The 20,732-nt window shown below is 42.5% G+C and overlaps 1 protein-coding gene across 2 annotated transcripts; it reads left to right on the top strand.

The window, feature by feature from the left end:
• Nucleotides 1-271: 271 nt before the first annotated feature.
• Nucleotides 272-20,061, top strand: LOC103707690 (uncharacterized). Of its 2 annotated transcripts, none has more exons than XM_039116930.3 (7): nt 272-2,162; nt 14,444-14,534; nt 14,642-14,799; nt 14,922-14,973; nt 15,171-15,253; nt 15,384-15,477; nt 19,064-20,061. In XM_039116930.3, the coding sequence occupies exons 1-7, from the start codon at nt 600-602 to the stop codon at nt 19,609-19,611; spliced, it is 2,589 nt and encodes an 862-aa protein (XP_038972858.3). In that variant the 5' UTR covers nt 272-599; the 3' UTR covers nt 19,612-20,061. The 2 variants fall into 2 exon arrangements, 1 of the variants encoding a protein (XP_038972858.3); XR_005507352.3 differs by having other exon boundaries at nt 368-2,162; nt 14,885-14,973; nt 15,095-15,253.
• The last annotated feature ends 671 nt before the right edge of the window (nt 20,062-20,732 follow it).

Here is a 20,732-nt window from a genome sequence, read left to right as displayed (position 1 = left end):
AAATGACTAAAATATTTTTAATAAGCAGATGTGCTAAAAAATATATATTTATAAGAAGATCACAATAGAGGACCAAAAAGAAATTTCAAAATTTAAATTTGTAGAAGAAAAAAAATCTATCAGTTTTTCCTGTCTAAGTCCATCTCCTGGGCCTGAGCCGAGTCAAACCGGCGGAACGGTTCGGCTCCCACCCCCTCTACGGCTCCCCAACAATTGTACCAAAGAAGACATCACCGTTACTAAAGAGTGGGATTGTTACCCGACGGCAGCAATAGAAAAAAGAGAGAGAGAGAGAGAGACAGTAGTAAGTAGGGGGGAGGTAAGATAATGAACCGATAAAGACCGCATCACCCATGTCATCGTTTTTAGACGATGGATAGAATCGATAGATCTACTCCCTCCCTCCCACCCCCGACACCAAAACCAACGCCTTCATCATTTTTCCCCGCATCGGGTTTCGGTCCCCTTCTGTTCTCCCCCGATCCCCGCCTCATATCCACACTCCCTTTCGGTTTCGAGAACTCCGTCGCCGCCGCAACCGCGTCTTGTACGATAACTCTCCTCTCTGGCGCCCCCTCGCGACCTATGCCGGTGGCGAGATGAGCACTCCGTCGGACGAAGAGGAGGAGGACGAGGAGGAGGAATTTTACGAGCCGCTTGATCGGATTCTCTCGTCGTCGTGCTCCTCCACCTCTGCATCCGACGACGACGACGCCGACGCACACCACCACCGACGCCGCGGCCGCCACCACCTGCCTCGCTTCCCGCCGCTGTCCGCGGTGTCCCTCGACGTCTGGATCTCCGAGCCGGCGTCCGTGGAGGAGCGCCGCCGGAGGCTACTCCAGCAGCTGGGCCTGGCCGGCGATCCCGCCCTCGCCCGCCTCAAATCCCCCGCCGCTGGCGAGGCGGGCATTCGGGAAGGGGAGATCGGGAGATCCGTGTCCTCTGACGGCCTCTGCCGTCGCCCCGGTTCTTCCTCCGCCGCCGCCGCCGCCGCCGGCCCCGCCATTGCGCGATCTAGATCCGACGGCTCCGTGGATCCCGGCCCTGTATATAATCAGCTGCAATTAGAGCGGCCGCAGGTGCACTGCCATCAGCGGGCGATCCATATGCCGGTCTCCAGCAAGCCGCTTCTCGTCGGAAGAACCCGGCCGGCGTCGGGCGGGAATCTTGAGGCTTCCGACGCCGATGGCGGCGGCGGAGACCGCCGGGAAGATGGCGACGACGGGGATGATGATGATGATCCGAGGTACTTGATCAAGAATCTCGACAACGGGAGGGAGTTTGTGGTGAAGGAGTTTAGGGAGGACGGGATGTGGAATAAGCTGAGGGAGGTCGGGACCGGGCGGCAGCTCACGATGGAGGAGTTCGACATGTGCGTCGGCCTGTCTCCTATAGTCCAAGAGCTCATGAGGCGGCAAAATGTCGAGGAGTCCGCGAAGGGCAGCGGCCTTGGTGCCCTTGGTGGCGAGCCGAGAGCCGGCGCTGGGTCCGCGGGCGCGATGAGGTCGAAGAAGAGGGGGAGCTGGCTCAGGAGCATCAAGAACGTTGCAGGCTCCGTGGTGGCTGGAGGCCACCACAGGGACCCGCGGAGCAGTGATGAGAAGGACACATCGTCGGAGAAAGGAGGGAGGAGGTCGAGCTCTGCCACTGATGACAGCCAGGATGGTTTGCGCTCTCTCCGTCACCACCACGGCCCCGAGCGGACTAAGGTCCGGCAGTATGGCAAGTCGCACAAGGAGCTCAGTGGTCTGTACATGACCCAGGAGATTCAGGCCCACAAAGGGTCCATCTGGTGCATCAAATTCAGCTTGGATGGGCGGTACTTGGCGAGTGCAGGGGAGGACTGCGTCATTCATGTGTGGGAGGTGACGGAATATGAGAGGAAGGGGGAATTGCCGGTGGAGAGGGAGGATAATGGGAGTTGCAATCCTTTTGCTGCAATTACTAATGGATCGCCCGAACCAACACTGGCACTGGCTTGTGTGGAAGGGAACAATTGGGAGAAAAAGAGGAGAGCAAACGTCCCTGGTGGCAGGAAGTCCATGGCTTCGGACCATCTGATGGTGCCGGATCATTTGTTTGCACTGTCTGAGAAGCCGGTCTGCTCTTTCAGAGGGCACTCGGATGACATTCTCGATCTCTCGTGGTCGAAATCACAGGTATATCTCGGTTGCTCTGACTGCATTTTTGACATGTATATGAGAAGGGTAGTTTCATCTGAAATTCAGGAGCTACGTAATATTGAATTTTGAGTACCAAAATTTAACAGTTGTTCTAGCACATAAGGTTCTCTGTTGCTAATGGTTGCTAAAGAACTGACAAAGTTAACCGGCATCCTTTTCTTTCATCGTCATCTTCTTCTTTCTTTGTCTGGGACAGAATATAAGCTCAAGAGAGTATGTAATTTGACCAGACACTTGAATTTTAAAGCAGAGATATTGTTTCTAAGGACTCCTTAACTTCTAAGATGCTTGACGAGAATCTCTGGTGGAAGGTCAATGTTTAATGAGATAAAGACAAATCTAAGTGGACGACAGTTTGTAGCCTAACAGATAAAACATCAGGTAACAGTTGGGGCAATACCTGATTTACATCTGCATTCTGCACATGTCTTCCCACCAGAATGGATGTGATTTTATTTCCAAAAGTTGTATGTAGGAAAGAGGATATCTCTATGATTTAATTTGTATGATGGATATTATATTTTTCAAGAAAAAGAAATGCTAGGCCACTAGCAGAACTAAAAGTGGTTAACATTTACATAGGCCTATAACATTGTGCAGAGCAAGGTTAATTTGGTCATTTAGTTTTGCAAATATGATGACTGGTATTTGGAAAGTGCGGTGCATGCAAAAGCATCTATGGCTGGGATTCTATGGAAGGCTAGTGGGCTCCAAGCATTTGCACTCAGTGGGGTTCTGAAGGATTCTGTTCTTGACATAAATAAGAGAGGGTTCATTGTGTCTGGTTTCAAGTTGAGATTCCGGCACCTTGAGGGACTAGGTGAGGCTTTTTCATTTTCAAGATAGAGTGCTGCATGAGCATTTACAGCCAGCTGATAACAAAAAACATCAATACATGGAGTGAAATTGATCCATCAAACTGTGTTTTAGTTGTGGGTTTCCCATGTGTATTCAAGTTCTGGAACACAATTTGATGCTTGTGTTAGTCAGGCAGATCCTTATTCTAGACATGATAAGCTTTCTTTCATGGGAGAAACTTTTGATTTTTTGGTATGGCTTTCTGATACTATCATATGTAGACTGAATTGGACAACCTTATTGGGTTTAAAAGTGGTGTTTTATCATATTGGTATATTTAAGTATGGAATTCTAAAGAAAGCATTTCTAAGGTGGTGGGCATAACTAGGTTCTTTATATAAATGCAATTTTTCTTTAATTATTAATTTTTGTTAATGTTTTTAGTTTCTAGAGCAATTTTGAATATTCTAGTGTCATTTTGACAGCATGAACAAAGAATTTCTTCAGGTAGGATTTGCTTTTTGTAATGTTCGGTATAACCAAACCAATTTTATTTTCTTAGGTGGTATTGATTACAACATGACATGCTCATTTGCTGTACCATCTATACTCCCATGCTTCCATATTAGTAGTTTCTTAGGTTGTTTATATTTCTTTTTTTCCACTTAAGTTATGGGTATTATCTACACATAATTTTGGAATGTTAGCTCTTTGGACATGTGGAGATGGACAGCATGATACCCCTGAACACTCTGAAAATATTCCTGCATATGCTTAATATGTCAGCACTTCGCACTTAACATTTGGAATAAAATTTTAGAGTGTCTTGCTAATGCAAGGAATGATGATTCAAGTTTTCAAAAACTTCCAAAAAAGTGTCATATGATTGTTTGTCCCGAGGTATACTATCTTGGTACCGGGCCTCATACCGGTGTTATCCTGTCACTGTGTCGGTACATCCGGCACAGGGACCGATTCAGTGTACCCAGTATAGGTATGCCTCCTATATCGGTACCGGTATCGGTTCGGCCCCAGTACACGAATGAAGCACATTCTATCCCATTCTTCTAAATAACATGAGAATGAAACACATTTTTGAACAAAATCAATGCTAATAGTTTAAATGACGTTTCTAAATTCGGCCATTTAATACTCTGAAAATGGCATGAAAGTTGTATGACGTCCATGCACCTGCATCATTTTCTATAACCGTATGGATGAGACGTGCGAAGCATGATGCATGGGTGAAATGCCCGCACGTGATCTTTAGGGCGTGCGTGGGCTACCAAAAATGGCCGATTCGCATGCCCAAATTCTTTGGCGACGGACACTGACCCTCGCCTATATCAACCATTTTTGGAGGATCCTCCAGGTAAATGCTCTCGAGGCCTCTTATGCTCTTGTGCTGCCACTTTGTCGCTCTCACAACACCTCTGCTGTTTTTTGAGAGTCCGTCTGACTTAGGCTTAAAGGGTCCTCTGCTGAACATTTTTCGGCAAGAAGATTTCTTTGTCTTTGCTGTTTTAGATCAGGTTCGGCGTCGGAGTGAATGTTCGAGCACTATCTCTTCCCAGCGCCATCTTGGGAGCGACCAATATTGGAGCCATTGCCACCTGAGCACAACGACCACTGCCTCACCATTTTGGAGGCACATCGCGATCTTTGGCCAACCTCTACGGTCTGAATAGCCAATTGTCCGAGCCCTCAAGAAGCTTAGTCAAGTTGGTGCCTCAGTTGGGCCAATTTCCAGCGACAACAAAAAGACCGAGATACTCGTAACTAGAAGCAACACGCTAGGCTTGAACGAGCTCCGACCTGGAGACCTGGTGCTCAAAAGGACTGAGGTGTCCCAACCAGCAGAATAAGGCAAGCTGGCACCGAATTGGGAAGGGCCATACAAGGTATCCGGAGTCATATGCTCTGAAACCTATTGTTTGGAGCATCTGAATGGGACACCTATACCTTGAACACGAAACTCATCCAACCTTTGAGCTTATCACTAGTAAGATGTATCAATGCATTCTATGAACTTGACTCATCAATGAAACTCTTTTCTTCTCGCAAGAAATTATTCTTAAGTTTTTTAGGTTGGGTACTTAGCTCCCAAGCAAGCATGAGGTCGGATGCGGCAACCACTGATAAAGGCGCTCTCAAGCGTAACAAGTCGGGTGAGCCAACAACCCTGACTTGCGAGCCCCTTGTGGCTAGGAAGTTCTTGGAGAGCTTCCATGGAGGCTAAACCTCTGTTCGTCGGGCGAGCCATCCAATGATCTCGACCTGCAAGCCTTCACAGCTAGGATGTTTCTAGGAAAGCTTCCATGGGGGCTACACCTCCGTTTGTTGGGCGAGGTAGCCAACGACCTCGACCTACAAGCCTTCGCGGCTAGAAAGTTTTTGGAGGACTTCCATGGGGCTACACCTTTGTTCGTTGGACGAGCCATCCAACTATCCCAACTTGCAAGCCTTCGAGGCTAGAAAGTTTCTAAGGGAGCTTTCGTGGGGGCTACACCTCTGGTTGATGGGCGAGCCATCCAATGGCCTCAACCTGTAAGCCTTCGTGGCTAAAAAGTTTATGGGAGAGCTTCTGCATGTGCTATACCTCCGTTCATCGGACGAGCCATCCGATGGCCCCGACCTGCAAGCTTTCGCATCTAGAAAGTTTCTAGAAAATTTTTTCGTGGGGGCTACACCTCTATTCGTCCAACAACCTCGACCTGCAAGCTTCGCGGCTAGCAAGTTCTTGGAGGAGCTTTCACGGGGGTTAACCTTTGTTCGTCGGATGAGCCATTCAGCTGCCCCGACTTACAAGCCATCATGGCTAGAAAGTTGTTAGGAGAGCTTTTTTGGGGGCTACACTCCCATTTCTGATATTCGAGCTGAAGACTTGGTGAGATAACCAACTTCTCCAGGTCGGGACGACCCAAGTGGAGATGTCGACCTTTTGTCTATCGACCTCTGAACTGAAGACTTGGCGAGCCAACCGATCTATTCAAGTTGGGATGTCCCAAGTGAAGATGCCGACGTCCCGTCTCACCAGCCTTCAAGCCGAAGACCTGGTGAGTTAACCAATTCCCATCAAGATGGCAACGACCCAGGTTGAAACGTTGACCAACGTCGTGGGCGAATAAATAAAGTCCGCCGACCACAAGGCTGCAACATAGTTCTCGGATCTTGATAGCTAGAGGTTCAAGCCTTTGGGTATTCCTTGCCTGCAAACCATGGAATGCCGTACCGGCCCGTACCGGCCGGTACGGGCCGGTACGTACCGGTCCGGCCGTGGACCGGTACCGGAACGGATAAAAAACCGGTATTTTCCGATTTTTTATCCGAACCGGCCGGTACGGGTGCGTACCAGCCGGTTCGGGCCCGTACCGGCCTCGTACCGGTGCGAACCGGCCGGTTCGGGCCCGTACCGGCCGGTTCGGAGCCCGTACCGGCCGGTTCGGAGCCCGTACCGGTTCGCACCGGTACGATTTTTTTTTTTTTTAGAACCACAGCGCCGCGCGCTGTGGTTTTTGAAACCACCGCGTACCGGCCGGTACGGGACCGGTACCAGCCGGTACGGACCGGACCGGACCAGTACCGTACCGGTCCGGCCGGCCACCGGTATGCCGACCGGTACCGGTACGGCGGACCTTGCTGCAAACACTACCTTAAAAGCTCCAAGTCCCTGCTTTAGCTGAGCAAAGCTGAGACTAGGGGGCAAGACTCTAATGACCTCCTAATGGCGGTTAAGCAAGACCAAGATAGGAGGGCAAGGCCCCAATGTTTCCCCAACGATAAGCTCACTCTTGGGCCTTGGGAGGGCTAGCCTGGACAATCATTGGGACGATTACACCCCATGCCGATTGGTTCTTCTCAGCAGAATTGCATGCATCACAGAAATTAGAGCAGAAAAAAATAAAAAGTTGAGAACTTTTATTCATTCATTGCTTTAATTATAGTGGTGTTAGCTTGGCAACCGAGCAGATTTACAAAAAAAACACAACCTAAGACACTATAGATAATTTGGATGAAGCAGCTGCTGACTAGGAAGCCATGCTTCATCTCATTTGCCACTTCGTCCTCAACAAAAAGCAGCTTGAGGATGGCCGGCCCTTGCTGACTACAACATCCAAGAGACCGACCTCCGCCTCGCCCCACATCTCAGGAAGACCAAGGAGATCAAGGGGGAGTCCTTAGTCGAGCAGTCCCTAATGAGGACTTGACGATGTCCCACTCAAGCTCGGCCAACGGCTCGCACTCCATTGCTTAAGCGGTCTTCCCCTCGACTTCTGTGGCCTGCTGTCGGGTGACCTGCAACTCCTTCAGGAGTTCGAAGATCTTGAGGTCCACATCCTCCGTCTGGAGTTCACCCATTCGCAGCTTCGCCTCCATCTTCGTTGCCCTCCGACGGAGGATCGTCATCTTCTCTGTGGCCAACCTATCTCATTGAAGCCTCAGCTCATTTTCGACCTCCACCACCCTCTCTATGGCCTGTTGGAGGGCCAGCTGGAGAGCCTTACGGTGGTTTGGTAGCCATTCTGCTAGCGAATGATCCATGGTGACAGAGCAAGGGAGAAAGAAGATAGAGAGGATGAAGAACATAGAAACTATTCCATCTAGAGGGGTGATGCCCTCTCCTTTTATAGAGTTCCCAGATGATTGAGATCGAACTGTCCCACCTGATCGCTCACCATATATCGAGCTTACTGACGGTCCATCTTTTTTTTGGAAAACATTCTTAAGGACCCGTCCTTCGAAACACCGCCCCAAAGTTATTATCCTCATAAAGCTGGTGTAAAGTTCGACAAAGGATTTGCACCAGGCAGCAAGCCTGAGGAAAAATTTCTCGGGACTTTGAAAACGTCATCCGCACCTTCACTAGGCAAATAGGCGACCTTGGAAGGCCGTCTTGGATGTGCGATCTTGGCCATGCTGAGACCGAGGGACAAGCCACCTTCGAACCTGCCTTAGCTCATGCACCAATCTGCCTCATTGGACTGATGATAACTCGCATGCTGGCCTGCTCGTGCAGACCTACATTGGCTCATACACTGAGCTACAATGAAGCTTACATATGGCGTAGAACTGCTTCAAATGACTTAACAAACTTGGCAAAAGCATGAGTTAGGCCTATGGATTGAGCAACTTTGAGCAGAACAATTAATGAAAAGCAAACGGACTAGAGGAACATAAAAGGATAGTTCATTTTATTTCAAAGGAGAAGGTTACAAAAGAGCAAGAGAAAGAAAAGGGAAATACAAAACCGCGGTTTGTGAATACCCAAGTTGGGGGACTATCCTACTCTCTTTCCTCTTCTTCTTCTTCTCGTTCCTCCTCTTTTTCTTCTTCTTCGGCTCCTCCCAAGAAATCCTCTTCACTAGAAGATTCTCCCGAAAAGGTGATTGAGTTGAGGTCGACCTTGGGAAGCAACTTGTTGACCCTTCCCCTATAAATGGTGAAGCTCTTCTTGAAGTAGTCTCTAGTGGCTTCCAGCATCTCGTTGCGAAACTTCTGCAAGTTTTTGTACTCTGTGGTCGCCCGTCGGGCCTCCTCAACTTGGGCGGCTTTCTTCTCGTCTTGGATAGCTTTCTCCTTAGATTAGACTGGCCTTGTCTTCCGCCTAGGCGAACCTCTCTTCGGCTCGAAAAGCTCTGCTCTCAGCCTCTGCCACCAGGCCATTGAGATGAGCGATCTCTTCCTCGTCCTCCTTACTGATTTGGTCGGTGCATTGTGGGCACAAGGATTTTTCATCTGTTTCTCTTCGTGCGGCAATGTTGACGCATCACCCATCTCCTTGTTGATCTCCTGTTGGATCCTCTTGAGCTTGGCCTCCAACAGGTTGAGCTGGGCCTCGGCGGCGTCGACCCTTTTCTCGAAGAGACGAGCATAAGCCTCAGCCTCCTTCCTCGCCTTCTCGGTTGTCGATTGCTTCTCCTTGGCCTGAGCCTTTCCTCACTTGGCCTTATGGATCCGACGATCGGCACGCTCTGAGTTGTGCTGGTAGGTGTGGGTGATCTCGACGAGCACCCATGCAGCGTAGACCCCGTGTGAGCAGAAAAGAAACGGTCAGTTCTATTGATCAAAGAAGAACTTCGAAGTAGCGAAGCTTGTAGCCTTACCTCAATAGCAGTGCGCACAATGAGAAAATAAGACTCGACCGACCACTTTCAGAGCTCCTTCTCATCCTTGGGTAGTGTAAACTCTTAATCCATTTTCCACTTCATCTAGGGGTTTTCCTTGCGGAGCACTGATATTCCTGCTACGAATGATACCGCTTCAGAAAGTGCAGACATCGGCCCGTCCTTCATAAATGAGGTATCTAGAAGATCTCTGCAACAAAATCGAAGAGATGGCTGCGATGGCTCGGCTTCGTTGCTTGATTTCAACCCGGCTTCACAGCTCACCTCGGTTGGTCGGCCTTACCTGCAAGTCTACTTCCATTTCTCGAGTTAACAAGTTAGCTCAGCCTCGGAAGTGGGGGGCAAGTGATACGCCTTGAAACTGATCACAATTGATGTGGCCGATTGACCAATCAGAGCTCGCCATAAAGCCTCTTATCAACCAGCCAAAGCTTGCCACATGGCCAACCCAAAGGCACACAGAGTCCTTCGAATTTCAAATTCTCTCCTAAGTTAGCGACACCTCGGCGATGACCGAGAGCGGTTCCTATAACTGCGTGGGTGAGATGCATGGCTGAAACGCTCGCATGTGACCTTCAAAACCTGCAATGGGCTACCAAAAACTGCCGACTTGTAGGCCCAAATTTCTCGGTGACGGGCACTGACCCTTTTCTATATAAATTATTTTCGAGGGACCCAAGTAAATGCTCTCAAGTCCTCTTACTCTCTTGTGCTACTCTCGCAACACCTCCGTTGTTCCTTGAGAGTCCGTCTGACTCAAGCATCGGAGGGTCCCTTGCCGAACATTCTCCGACATGAGGATTTCTTCATTTTTGTTGTTTCGGGTTGGATCCGGCATTGCAGTGAAGGTCCAAGCACAATCTTCTCTTTCCGGTACTACATCGGGAGCATCCAACATTGGAGCCATCGCCATTTGAGCACAATGACCACCACCTCGCCACCTTGGTGGCACATCACGATCTTTGGCCATCTCCATGGTCTAAACAGTCAATTGTCTAAGCCCTCTAGCAGCTCGGCATCTCGGTCGAGCCAATTCCCAACGACAATGTTATCGTAGATAGAAGATTCCCTCTACTAAGCTATAAACCACACAATTCGCTGTTGTCAGATGCCATAGTATCTTTTAATCAGATTATTGCTTTTGTTGTTGTTGTTTTCTAAATCTCATGATGACATGCAGTCCACTTCTATGCTTATGTTTTAAAGTACATGCAGCAGCCTTCTCTCCAATATGGCATGGAATACCAATTGGTAATGGTTTTTTCAACTAATTGCTAAGGAATGATTTTTCCTTCTGTTTTTTTTCTGAACCTCATTAAGACATGAAGTCCGGCTTGTCTCCATCAGGGCATGGAAATGTCCTACTGATAACAGCTTTTTCATTAAATTGTTTAGAATGGTTTGTCCATAAAGACTCGTTGAAATGCCTTTGTCTTGCATTTAATTGGTATTTCCTTTCCCTTATAACACATTTACCCATAGGAGCAATTCTTGAATCTTAAGCTAGTTTAAGTTTTAAAGCATCTAATCATCAAAGTTTACCTCGTTTCCTGGTCATCCAAAACCTTTGCCATTATTCCTGTAATAAGTAAGGAAAAGACTCTGGTTAAAATCCTTTCACAAAAATATCATGTCAAAAGCTGATTTTCATCTCATTCCTTCCTAAAGTCCAGCTCTGACCTGAAAGGAGGCACTGCCTTGTAAAGATAGGAGGAATACGGTTCTACAGGGTTTTTGGCTAACCGAGAAAGTTCCTCGTTGACCTATAATTGAATTAAGCAAACAGCATATGTAATTTTGTTCACAAAAAGATATATGATATAAAAGAAAGTTAAAGAAGAGAATAAAGGAAGAATTGATATTAGACTAGGAGAGGAAGAGGGAATAGACAAAAGAGGAAGAAAGAGAGGAAGAAAAAAAGGTGAGGATAGGAGGAATATGGTTCTAGTGGGTTTTTAGCTAACCGAGAAAGTTCCTAGTTGGCTTATAATTGAATTAAGCAAACAACATATGCAATTTTGTTTACAAAAAGATAAATAATATAAAAGAAAGTTAAAGAAGCGAATAAAGGAAGAATTGATATTAGACCAGAGGAGGAGGGGGGAAGAGGAAGAAAGAAACGGAGAGAAAGGATTATAGAACATAGCTGAAGTTGTTCCAAGAGAGATATTTTCAGTCAGTCAAAAAATTCATATGCACCCTTCCTTTTCTCCATGACTCTTATTCTAAGTAAATTAGAGCTCTAACATGAGCAGCAAATCTCCATATGGACATCCAAAATCTTTTCTAAAATGCAAAATTCTGAAGCCCTCAGGTCCCCATGTGGAGAGATGGCTAAAATGGCAAAAAAAAAAAAGTAAAAAAGTGAACTGACTTTGATTGTTTCAACATCCATGAACCAAGAAAAGAAGCTTACATGTTGCAACATAAGAAGATTCTGGATTTAAGAAAAGTCAGATCATATATTTTGTCATTTTTCTTGTGTTGGAAAGTTTTTTTCTACCATGTAACATTTATGCCTGCACATACATACATGCAATGATAGTTTATTTGATGTTGTATTAACCTAAAGTTTCTTGTGGGGTTTATGTCCATGACTTCTTTTTGTGTATCTGCTTTTGATGGGGGGAGGGTTTTGCAGCTAAGATTTATTATGCTGTGTAACTTTGATGGCATCCCTAGGCAATAATGCTGCTAGAACAAATGGTTACTGTAATTTTTTTCTTAGGTAGTAATGCCATTACAGCAAGAAATTTGCTGGGGATGTGTCTAGGAAGACTACGCATTTCTGGGACCATATTGTGGAGAGAAATAAGGCTGTTCCATTGTTTTTGCAAGAAATCAAACCAAGAAGGGAAAAAAACCACAAGGTCACAATAACAGGTTTTAGATATTATAAAAGACTAACATGCTTGGGGAACTAGTACTCATGCGAACAACATTGTGGTAGAAGTTCTAGGAAAGCTGTAGTTCCTTTGTGTTTTATAATTTTGCCTTCCCCCTATATTGGCTATTTATGCAGAAGGTACTATAATTAGTGGGTTTGTTGGTGAATGAGGATACATAAAGCCAAAAACTGAACATTTGGGACAAGGCTTGATGGCTATGGTTATGGTAATACTGAAATGAGTGAAATAAAATGATGTACTTCTTTCTGCAAGAGGTAACATCTTGAATTATATATTGGTTAAGGAACTTTTGTTCATTGTATTAGTATTCCAAGCCGTTGAATTACATTCATCAAAATATTAATACATCATCTCTATACTTTGGTGGATCAGTTACATTGGCTCTCATACTTTTGTGTTGCATATTCCAGAGCAAGAGAATTATATTGATTCAAATTATAGCTCAACATAGAAAATTCAAGCCAGAAAGTCAAGTATGAATGTTCGTGAGTTCATTTGTGTTAAGTCATTGTAATTTATGCACTTAGTGAATCGTTCAAAATAAATAAAACTACAAGTCTGATCAGTATTAACTCATTAAGGATATTGATAAGGTGTTTGGATATTCAGAAAAAAATTGAAAACTCTGTTCAAGATCGTGTAGTAGATAAAATTTTGGAATTTGACTCATCTAGTTCCCAGTGGTTCTAAGTCAAGTCTAACATTTGATTTTTAGTTGGGCAAAATGTGTAGCTTGCTAATAGAATCTGACCCTATCAAATTTTTGCCACCTTGTCCTTATTCTATTTTCACATGGTTTAAAAGGCAGCAAAATTAAACAGGCACTTAAGTAGGTTCTGTAGATTCAAGTCCTAGATTTGAAACCTAGTTGCATGATATTTGAATATGTTAACGATATTCCAGTCAAAAAAAGAATATGTTAAAGCTAGAGCACCTCCATCTCATTACATCTACAGGCCAGTTGGTTAATGCTGATGATTTAATAATGGTGGCGATGAGGCAAACTCATTATTATGTGTTCTCAAAGAATTTAGTGGTTGGGTGAGGATAATCTTGGTTTTATAATAAGGAAAAATTTTATGGAGGTGGGATCTTTGGAAAAACAAATGTAGTGTCATAGACCATAAACCCACAGAAAGTAGATGTCCAGAAACACGACTGGTGTTTGACCTAAAGTCATATAAATTTAATTAAAAGGAATGGACTGAAAGTAGGTTCGAGTAAAAATTTTCTCCTTCTCTATATACTATATAATCCTAATTCCTAATGCTACAAGAAAGTTAGAAAGGCCTGTATAAGTGAAATCTGCCATTGTAATACATACCAGATTTTGAGAAACAAGGCAAAGATTCTATCTGTTCTTCTTCATGGTGTTCCATGCGCTAAATGTGAAACCCTATGATCTTAGATGTGATTGCTAGTAATTTGGTGGGCTAATGCCGCCTTCCTCGTCTATCTTATTACAGTTTTTCCATCTATAATTTTTAATCTAAAGTATCCCTAATACCCATGCACTTGTTTCTTGCCTTATTTTTGACCTTTGTAGGTCTTTCCCAATAAAAATTGATGTAAACTTTAAATTTCCAGTAAACAAAATATTTAGCTTCTCCTATTTTAGAAACTCCATAAAAAATCTCAGTGAACCTGCCTTTCTAATGCACTTTCATTAAAATATTAGACCCAAGTTCTAGTAGACCCTGAAATTTAGGTTTAACAGGCTGAACCCTGTTGCACCCGCGAGATCATTATCTATATTCCTGTTATACATATTATCAATTCAGTGCTTCACGTCTTTGATTTTGCTGCATTACTTCTTAAGGTTAACAATCTACATAAAATATGAGAGGCCAAAGATTCTGCAGAAAATTATCATAAATAAGTTCATCTTATTTATATCGAACTTGGCCTTATTTTCTGACTCTTGCTCATATTGTATTTGCAGCTTCCTTTTAAGCCCTGCATTTTTTTATTATTTAGGAAACCAATTTCTTGGCACCATCTTTAATTAATTTACAATGAAATCAGATGCCATTTAGTATTTTGTAGATGTTGTTTCTTTCTGTTATGTCTATTTTATTTGAAACTAGAGAAAAAGTAAAGCAGAAGTATTATGGACACAATTAGACTATTTATTCGTGAATGTATAAACTATGTGGCTTAACAGTCATGTGATTATATATTATGAATTTTTGTGCATTACAGGAATATGTATTTGCTAGTTTCAGTAACCACTCATAGGAGAGCTTTCTAAGATATATATATATATATATATATATATATATATATATATATCTTTGTTTATCAGTATTGTGCTGCTTTTAGTGTTCCTGAGCGATGCTTATTTAAGATAAATAAATATTTGGAGTCAGGAGTTTGTCATTATTACTTGTAGTACTGAGTGATATTGAGTCTATTTGCATCACAGTATCTGCTATCATCTTCAATGGACAAAACAGTTCGACTATGGCACATGTCTAGCAATTCCTGTTTGAAAACATTCTCTCACAGTGACTATGGTAAGTATATTATGTGCTTTTTTGTCTTGCATTGGTCCTTCATTTTGGTTTTGGCTTCTTAACTAGCTAATGTCTTCGTGATGCTTTCTTCACTTTCCTTGATGTAGTGACTTGCATCCAATTCAATCCTGTTGACGACAGATACTTCATTAGTGGATCCCTAGATGAGAAAGTTCGCATATGGAGTATTCCTGATCGTCAAATAGTTGACTGGAATGATTTGCATGAAATGGTCACTGCTGCATGCTATACGCCTGATGGACAGGTTTTTATGCTTGATACTGTGATTACTTCATTTTTAATGTTTCAATTTACAATTACTTCTCCAAGACTTTGAATCGATCCTCCAGGTTTGTCTTAATGCTTGTTATCTGTTGGCTTCTGAAGGGTGCACTAGTTGGTTCACACAAGGGAAGTTGCCTCTTGTACGACACATCTGGTATGGACCATCACGAACTTATCTCTCTCTCTTCTCTCTATCTCCCTCCCTCCCCCTCCCTTCCCCACTTCTTTTCCCCCCTCATGTGTCTTATAGTGAACTTTTTTTGCTTGTCTGATAGGGAGCTTTTGGCTACGCCAAATCTAAGTGAAGGACCTGTATGTTTATACTCTGTAACCTTTTATTTGTTCTTCCAGATAATAAACTTGTTCAAAAATGTCAAATTGACTTGCAAAACAAGAAAAAGAAGTCCAGTCACAAGAAAATTACTGGTTTCCAGGTATCTAATTGCAAAAGGCATGAATTATCTTTATTCTGATCGTATCTCACTAATTTTTTGAGGTTCTCCATCTAGTAGTAAATTTCAGAACATTATATGGTTGGCTTTGCTGATTAGTTCTATTCGACAGTTTGCCCCAGGGAGCTTCTCAAAAGTGCTGATTACATCTGCAGATTCACGAATCCGGGTAATTGATGGTGTTGAATTGGTTCACAAATTCAAAGGTAGAAGCCTCTCCTTGAAATTACGCTCTCACTATACAGTATACATAAGGTTGCATATTTGCAAGTTATACAACATAGCTTAAGTTATATTAGTAGAGATTAGAAAATTTTCAAAATTTTCATTTAAAAGATGACTGCTTTACCTGCCTAGACAGCCTGCTTGGGTGCCCCATCTTAACATTTTTTATCATGTTAGAGTGTGGAGGATGTGATTGGTTGTAGCTTTGTACTGGATCCTGCCATGTTGATACCTAACAATTCTTAGTTCTTAGATATTCTTTTGTATTGTTGATTATTACTGTTTATTTTATGTTTCTCTTATTGTTTTTTATAATTTATTATTTTGATCCATCTTGACCTCTCGGCACATATTTAGCACCAAGGTACTAGGCACTCCCCTTGGCTGTCCGTTAACCGCTTGCAGTCTTTGAGACAAGGATCTCTATACAATTTCCAAAAATGGACTATGAAGTTGGTAGCATATTTCACATGTATTCTAGTGTGAATGATTTGTACTTACCAATTTTTGAAGAAAAGTCCAAATCTTACTCAAGATTGTCATCTTCTCCCATATGCTTGAATTTGGAATACTTAATGCATCGTCCATCCCATCTTCAAGCAAGGATAGCACTTTGTAGCTATCTCCTCATAGATGATCCAAGAATTATTAGTATGATCATTGTATCTATCTGCTTTCAGTTATGGCAATATGAAATGTGAGATTGAATTGAAGATGTCAGCATAGCTACAATTTGTATTAAAGATCTGCCAAATGTAGTTTAGCAATTGAGGTGAAATGGCTTTGTTTTCCCTCTTTAAAATGAGCTTTTTAAGTTTCAGTTTGGAAGGGTCCGTATCTTTTTAATCTAGAGTGAACCATGTGAAGAATGAAAGCCATTATAACAATTAGAGGATGAAAACCTTGATATAAAGAACTTCAATTTTTTTTACAGCAATACAAATTAAGTTCATGTTCCAGCTATTAAGAATTAGTGGTCTTCGATATATTTATTTGTAGTTGGTTCCATTGAAGCTCAAGCTGGGTTCATTTCCAATATTATAGTACTAGCTCCAGTGAAGCTAAAACAAATATGGCTTGTTGAATTTGAATTTTTCCAGTCCTAATTATAATCATATTTCACCTTCCTTGTTACATGTGCACAATATAAAAATAGCCGAATGCTTTGTGAATTTCACTGCTATTGCCTAAAGTTGTTGAAACTACACATAAAGAACCTATACTGCAAGAAAATACTGTAAAATGTTGTTAATAATTTGTTTGGTTTCTTTGTCTTTCTTTAATGTTTCCAATTTTTTGAATTCTTGATTTCTATGAATGAAACCTGAAATTTGGAGCAATGCTGCCAAGACAATCAAAACTCTGAAATTGGAACTCCATAAGCACTGCTGAAGCTGAAATTCAGTTTTCACACCATGTTTCTAATTATTCTAGGAGTCAAAATGTAGCTACTTGTAAATACAACACCCCAGGGTACACCAAATTTAGTAGCAAGAGATCTAGGCATAGAAGCGATAAAGAACAAGGTAGAATTAGAAAACAAAAGTCTTGCAGAAGACAGAGGTATTAATCATCTTATAATGGAATCTTAAAGTTGCGTCTTTCATATAGCTTGTCTTCGAAAATGTTCTTCCCCCTCAAACAGTGATTGGTAGATTTTCAAAAAACAAGGACTAAAAGAGAACTTATGGGCAATCAGAGGAGTGAACAAAAGCTAAAACTTTAGTAATTGATGGGAGTTGAAGAAGCCATTAAGAGGGCTGTCGTCTGCAATGTGATTACCATCCTCAATGTTGATTAGAAAACATGACAGGAAAGAGGGTGCTGGGGACTGGAGGTAGGAGGTGAGGGCTGTGGTGTGATAGTATGAGTAACTAGATGCGAGGCAGCAGAGGATCAGGGATTTGATGACCCAATTCCCTTGATTCTCTCAACTAAGTTCATTGAAGGCATAGCTTCAATTTATTATTAACTATGTCTACACATCAAATCCTTTCAATGTATAAAAATTTTAATGTGAAATGGAATACTTCCTCTTGTTTCTCTCGTTCTCGCTTGATTCTTTCATTAGCATGGCGTACTGATCCTTAAACTTCATCTGAGTTTGGTTTTTTTTTTAACTGATTAATGCCTAGAATTGTGGCATGGAGATTGGACATCTTAGGTTTCAGATTTGAGAGCCGGTTAGGTTTACGGACTACTGAGGAGGCTGGAGATGGCATTTGGGAACTGGTGAAATCTACAGTAGGGACAGTACGGATGTTAGTGGATTTAGAGGTAGGAGAGTAGAGGATTTTGATCTAAGGTAGGGAGCTATGATGCATGAACGATGGCATATAATAAGTTAGGGCTGGACCACAAGCTTATGATGGGTTAACAGAAATATCTTATTAATGAACTATGATGCACATGAATCACTTTTTATGCAGGTAATATTTTTCTGCAACACATAGAAACAAAAGTGCGTAGCTTCAGCATTCAGTTTTATTGTTTCAACTAAGGCAAGATATCTTCTCATTGTTCATGTCAAAACTAACTTATAAAGAAAACATCTTTTTAACAGGAGAAATTAACTAAGTTTTCTTGTTAAAAGGGCATAGCAAAAGTTACCATGATGACCAATTATTTTGCTGGTTGCTGATGCAATCACCTTTTTTTGAGGAAGCAAAACATGACAGTTGTTAAAGTGAATGGACCAATAGGGTGGTTTGACAAATGATATGTGAGTTCTTAACTTGGTTGATCTTCCTGCAATGAGTTATAGATCTTCATCCCATGTCACATACCAAGATTAACTGTGCATGCTAATCCTGGGACATGATCAATAGTCTTACTAAAGAAGTCTCATGCCTTGGACTGGAATATTTGCCTGCAACCATCGCTTTGTTGCAGGAAGCTTCTACCTAGGTAATATACCTGCTCCAGAAACACCCTAGAAACTTGAATCGGCATCCCACGACCTTCCTTCAAGTGTTTTTAGAATATTTACTTCCTCATACTCACAGCAGTACCCTCTCTGGATTCTGGCAATTAAGAACTATCCACCAAATCTCAGTAGTCTACATTTTGTAATCCCAAAATTGCCTCCATTAATTAATGGGCATGTCAAATTTGCATAGCATGTGATACTTTTGAGGAGATATTAGTGCTCAATAAAACAGGCATAACAATTTTTGTGATTGATCTGAAAAGTGTCATGATTTGAACAGACAAAATCCTGATCAAAGGCCTTCCTTTGTTAATTTTTATCAAATTTATCTAGAAATTAATAGTCTGTTTAATTCTGAGGATCCTGTTTCTATCATCCTGATCTACACTTTAAACTACTAATTTACTGCATATTTAACCATATTTACTGTTTATGGAAGCCATCCTGTTTCCAATGTATGTAATGTCATCCCATCTGATTTTTGCTTGTAACAGTTTTGGATTTATGAAGCATATTCAAGTTTTCTATTTGATTTGATATTATCATGGAGTTTGCAATATTTCTACGATATCCAAAAAATGTTTTTGATTGTTATTTATGATGTTAGCTGAAATTGATATATGGCTATTCTTTTTCAGGTTTTCGCAACACAAGCAGCCAAATTTCAGCCTGTGTGACTGTGGATGGGAAGTATGTGATTTGTGCTAGTGAGGACTCACATGTGTTTGCGTGGAAATATGACGATGATTCTCAACCTAGTAGAAGCAAAGGTGTTGCCACTGTTATGCATTCTTACGAGCATTTTCATTGCCGGGATGTGACAGTTGCTGTTCCTTGGCCAACCAGCAGCATGGGAGGGAAGCCAGGGACTCGATGCGATAGACTGAATGGAGTTTCCAAGGCAAATCCACAGCTGCTGGTTGAGGCAAATGGGCACCAGCATTCACCTTTTCCTGCTTGTCGGTATATAGATATAAACTCGAGCAACTATTGTGACAAGGTTTCTGCTACCTGGCCTGAAGAGCTCATGACAGCAAACAAACAGAGCCCTCCTAGTATTGGTGATATTTCCGATGGGGGCATGCCGGGGCAGAGCAGGTCAGCCTGGGGATTAGTTATTTTGACTGCGAGTCGTGGGGGTGAAATCAGGACATTTCAGAATTTTGGCTTTCCAATTCGGGTATAAATTCCTCCATTGCTCCAAGAAATTGCTAAAGCCCTTGGCTGGGGATGGAATCATTTGTCCCACAATTCAACAGGGCTCTTCCCAACTTGATGCTATCATAGTTTTGTGTATAGATAGATATGGATGTGGTAGGCCTGTGATACCCATGCTCCCATGTTCACTTGCTTGGCCGATTTGTGAGAGAACCAATGCAGCCGTACTGCTCCCTGATTCAAGAGTTACCCAGCTTCCTTTATTCCCAAATGTACATTAAAGTGAAAGCGAAAAGGGATGATGCTGCCGGCTGGTTGGACCTCAACTGATTCTTTTTACCATTCGGAGTTTGTCTTGTTCAGGGGTATACAGTTCAAGGTACCCCATGCTGTCCCACTTTTGTTTTTATTTAAATCAATGTAAGAAGGAAATTTCAGTGCTATAACAAAATTACAGTTAGGATGGGGAATTTGTTTATGTTTAGCAGCTTATGTGGCATGAGAAAGGAAGCAAATGTGCATGCAGCAAAAGTAATGCGTGACCTCTTTCAGCTATAAATTCCAGCAATCCATGAAAGCAGGGTTTTTTTTTTGAATTAAAAAGAATTCCCTACTTCCACCTGTCTAAAAGTGGAAGTCAGTCTCCCACATACTACAGCTTCCACCATGAATGTGTCCAACAGACACTATGCAGAGAGTGAATAAAATAAGCAAGTGCAGGTGCATATGATTGGCAAAGCAGCCCACCGATCGCTAGATAAATTCTTAAACAAATTGGATGAACTTTCGAACTGCAAAGCAATTTGCCACGAATCCCTTCACTGACATATAACTGCCCAAGGAGTCAGTGCCTGGATGTTCAACGTGGTGAATGAATGATCATATGACCGCAGTTTGCTGAATCCCACAGGCTAATTTATCCAAAAACTCGAAATGGGTTCGTGCTCGCACAGCTTGATAGGATTTTTTTTTTTTTTTACTAAAATAGATTATCATATATTACATATGCGAATACATTAAAAAAAATAAAAAATAATAAATTTTGAAATATACCAGATAGCTCCTTCTCCTTTACTCAGAGTATTTTCGAAATGATTGACTACATATGAGGCCATCCAATCTGCTGCCCCAATAATTTCTCTATATACA

Source organism: Phoenix dactylifera, chromosome 3 (assembly GCF_051530095.1).
Source record: "Phoenix dactylifera cultivar Ajwa chromosome 3, Ajwa_hap1_PhDact_Kaust_v1.1, whole genome shotgun sequence".
Lineage (NCBI taxonomy): Eukaryota > Viridiplantae > Streptophyta > Magnoliopsida > Arecales > Arecaceae > Phoenix > Phoenix dactylifera.
The sequence above is the reverse complement of the archived record's forward strand: the minus strand, read 5'-3'. Positions and strand labels throughout refer to the sequence as shown.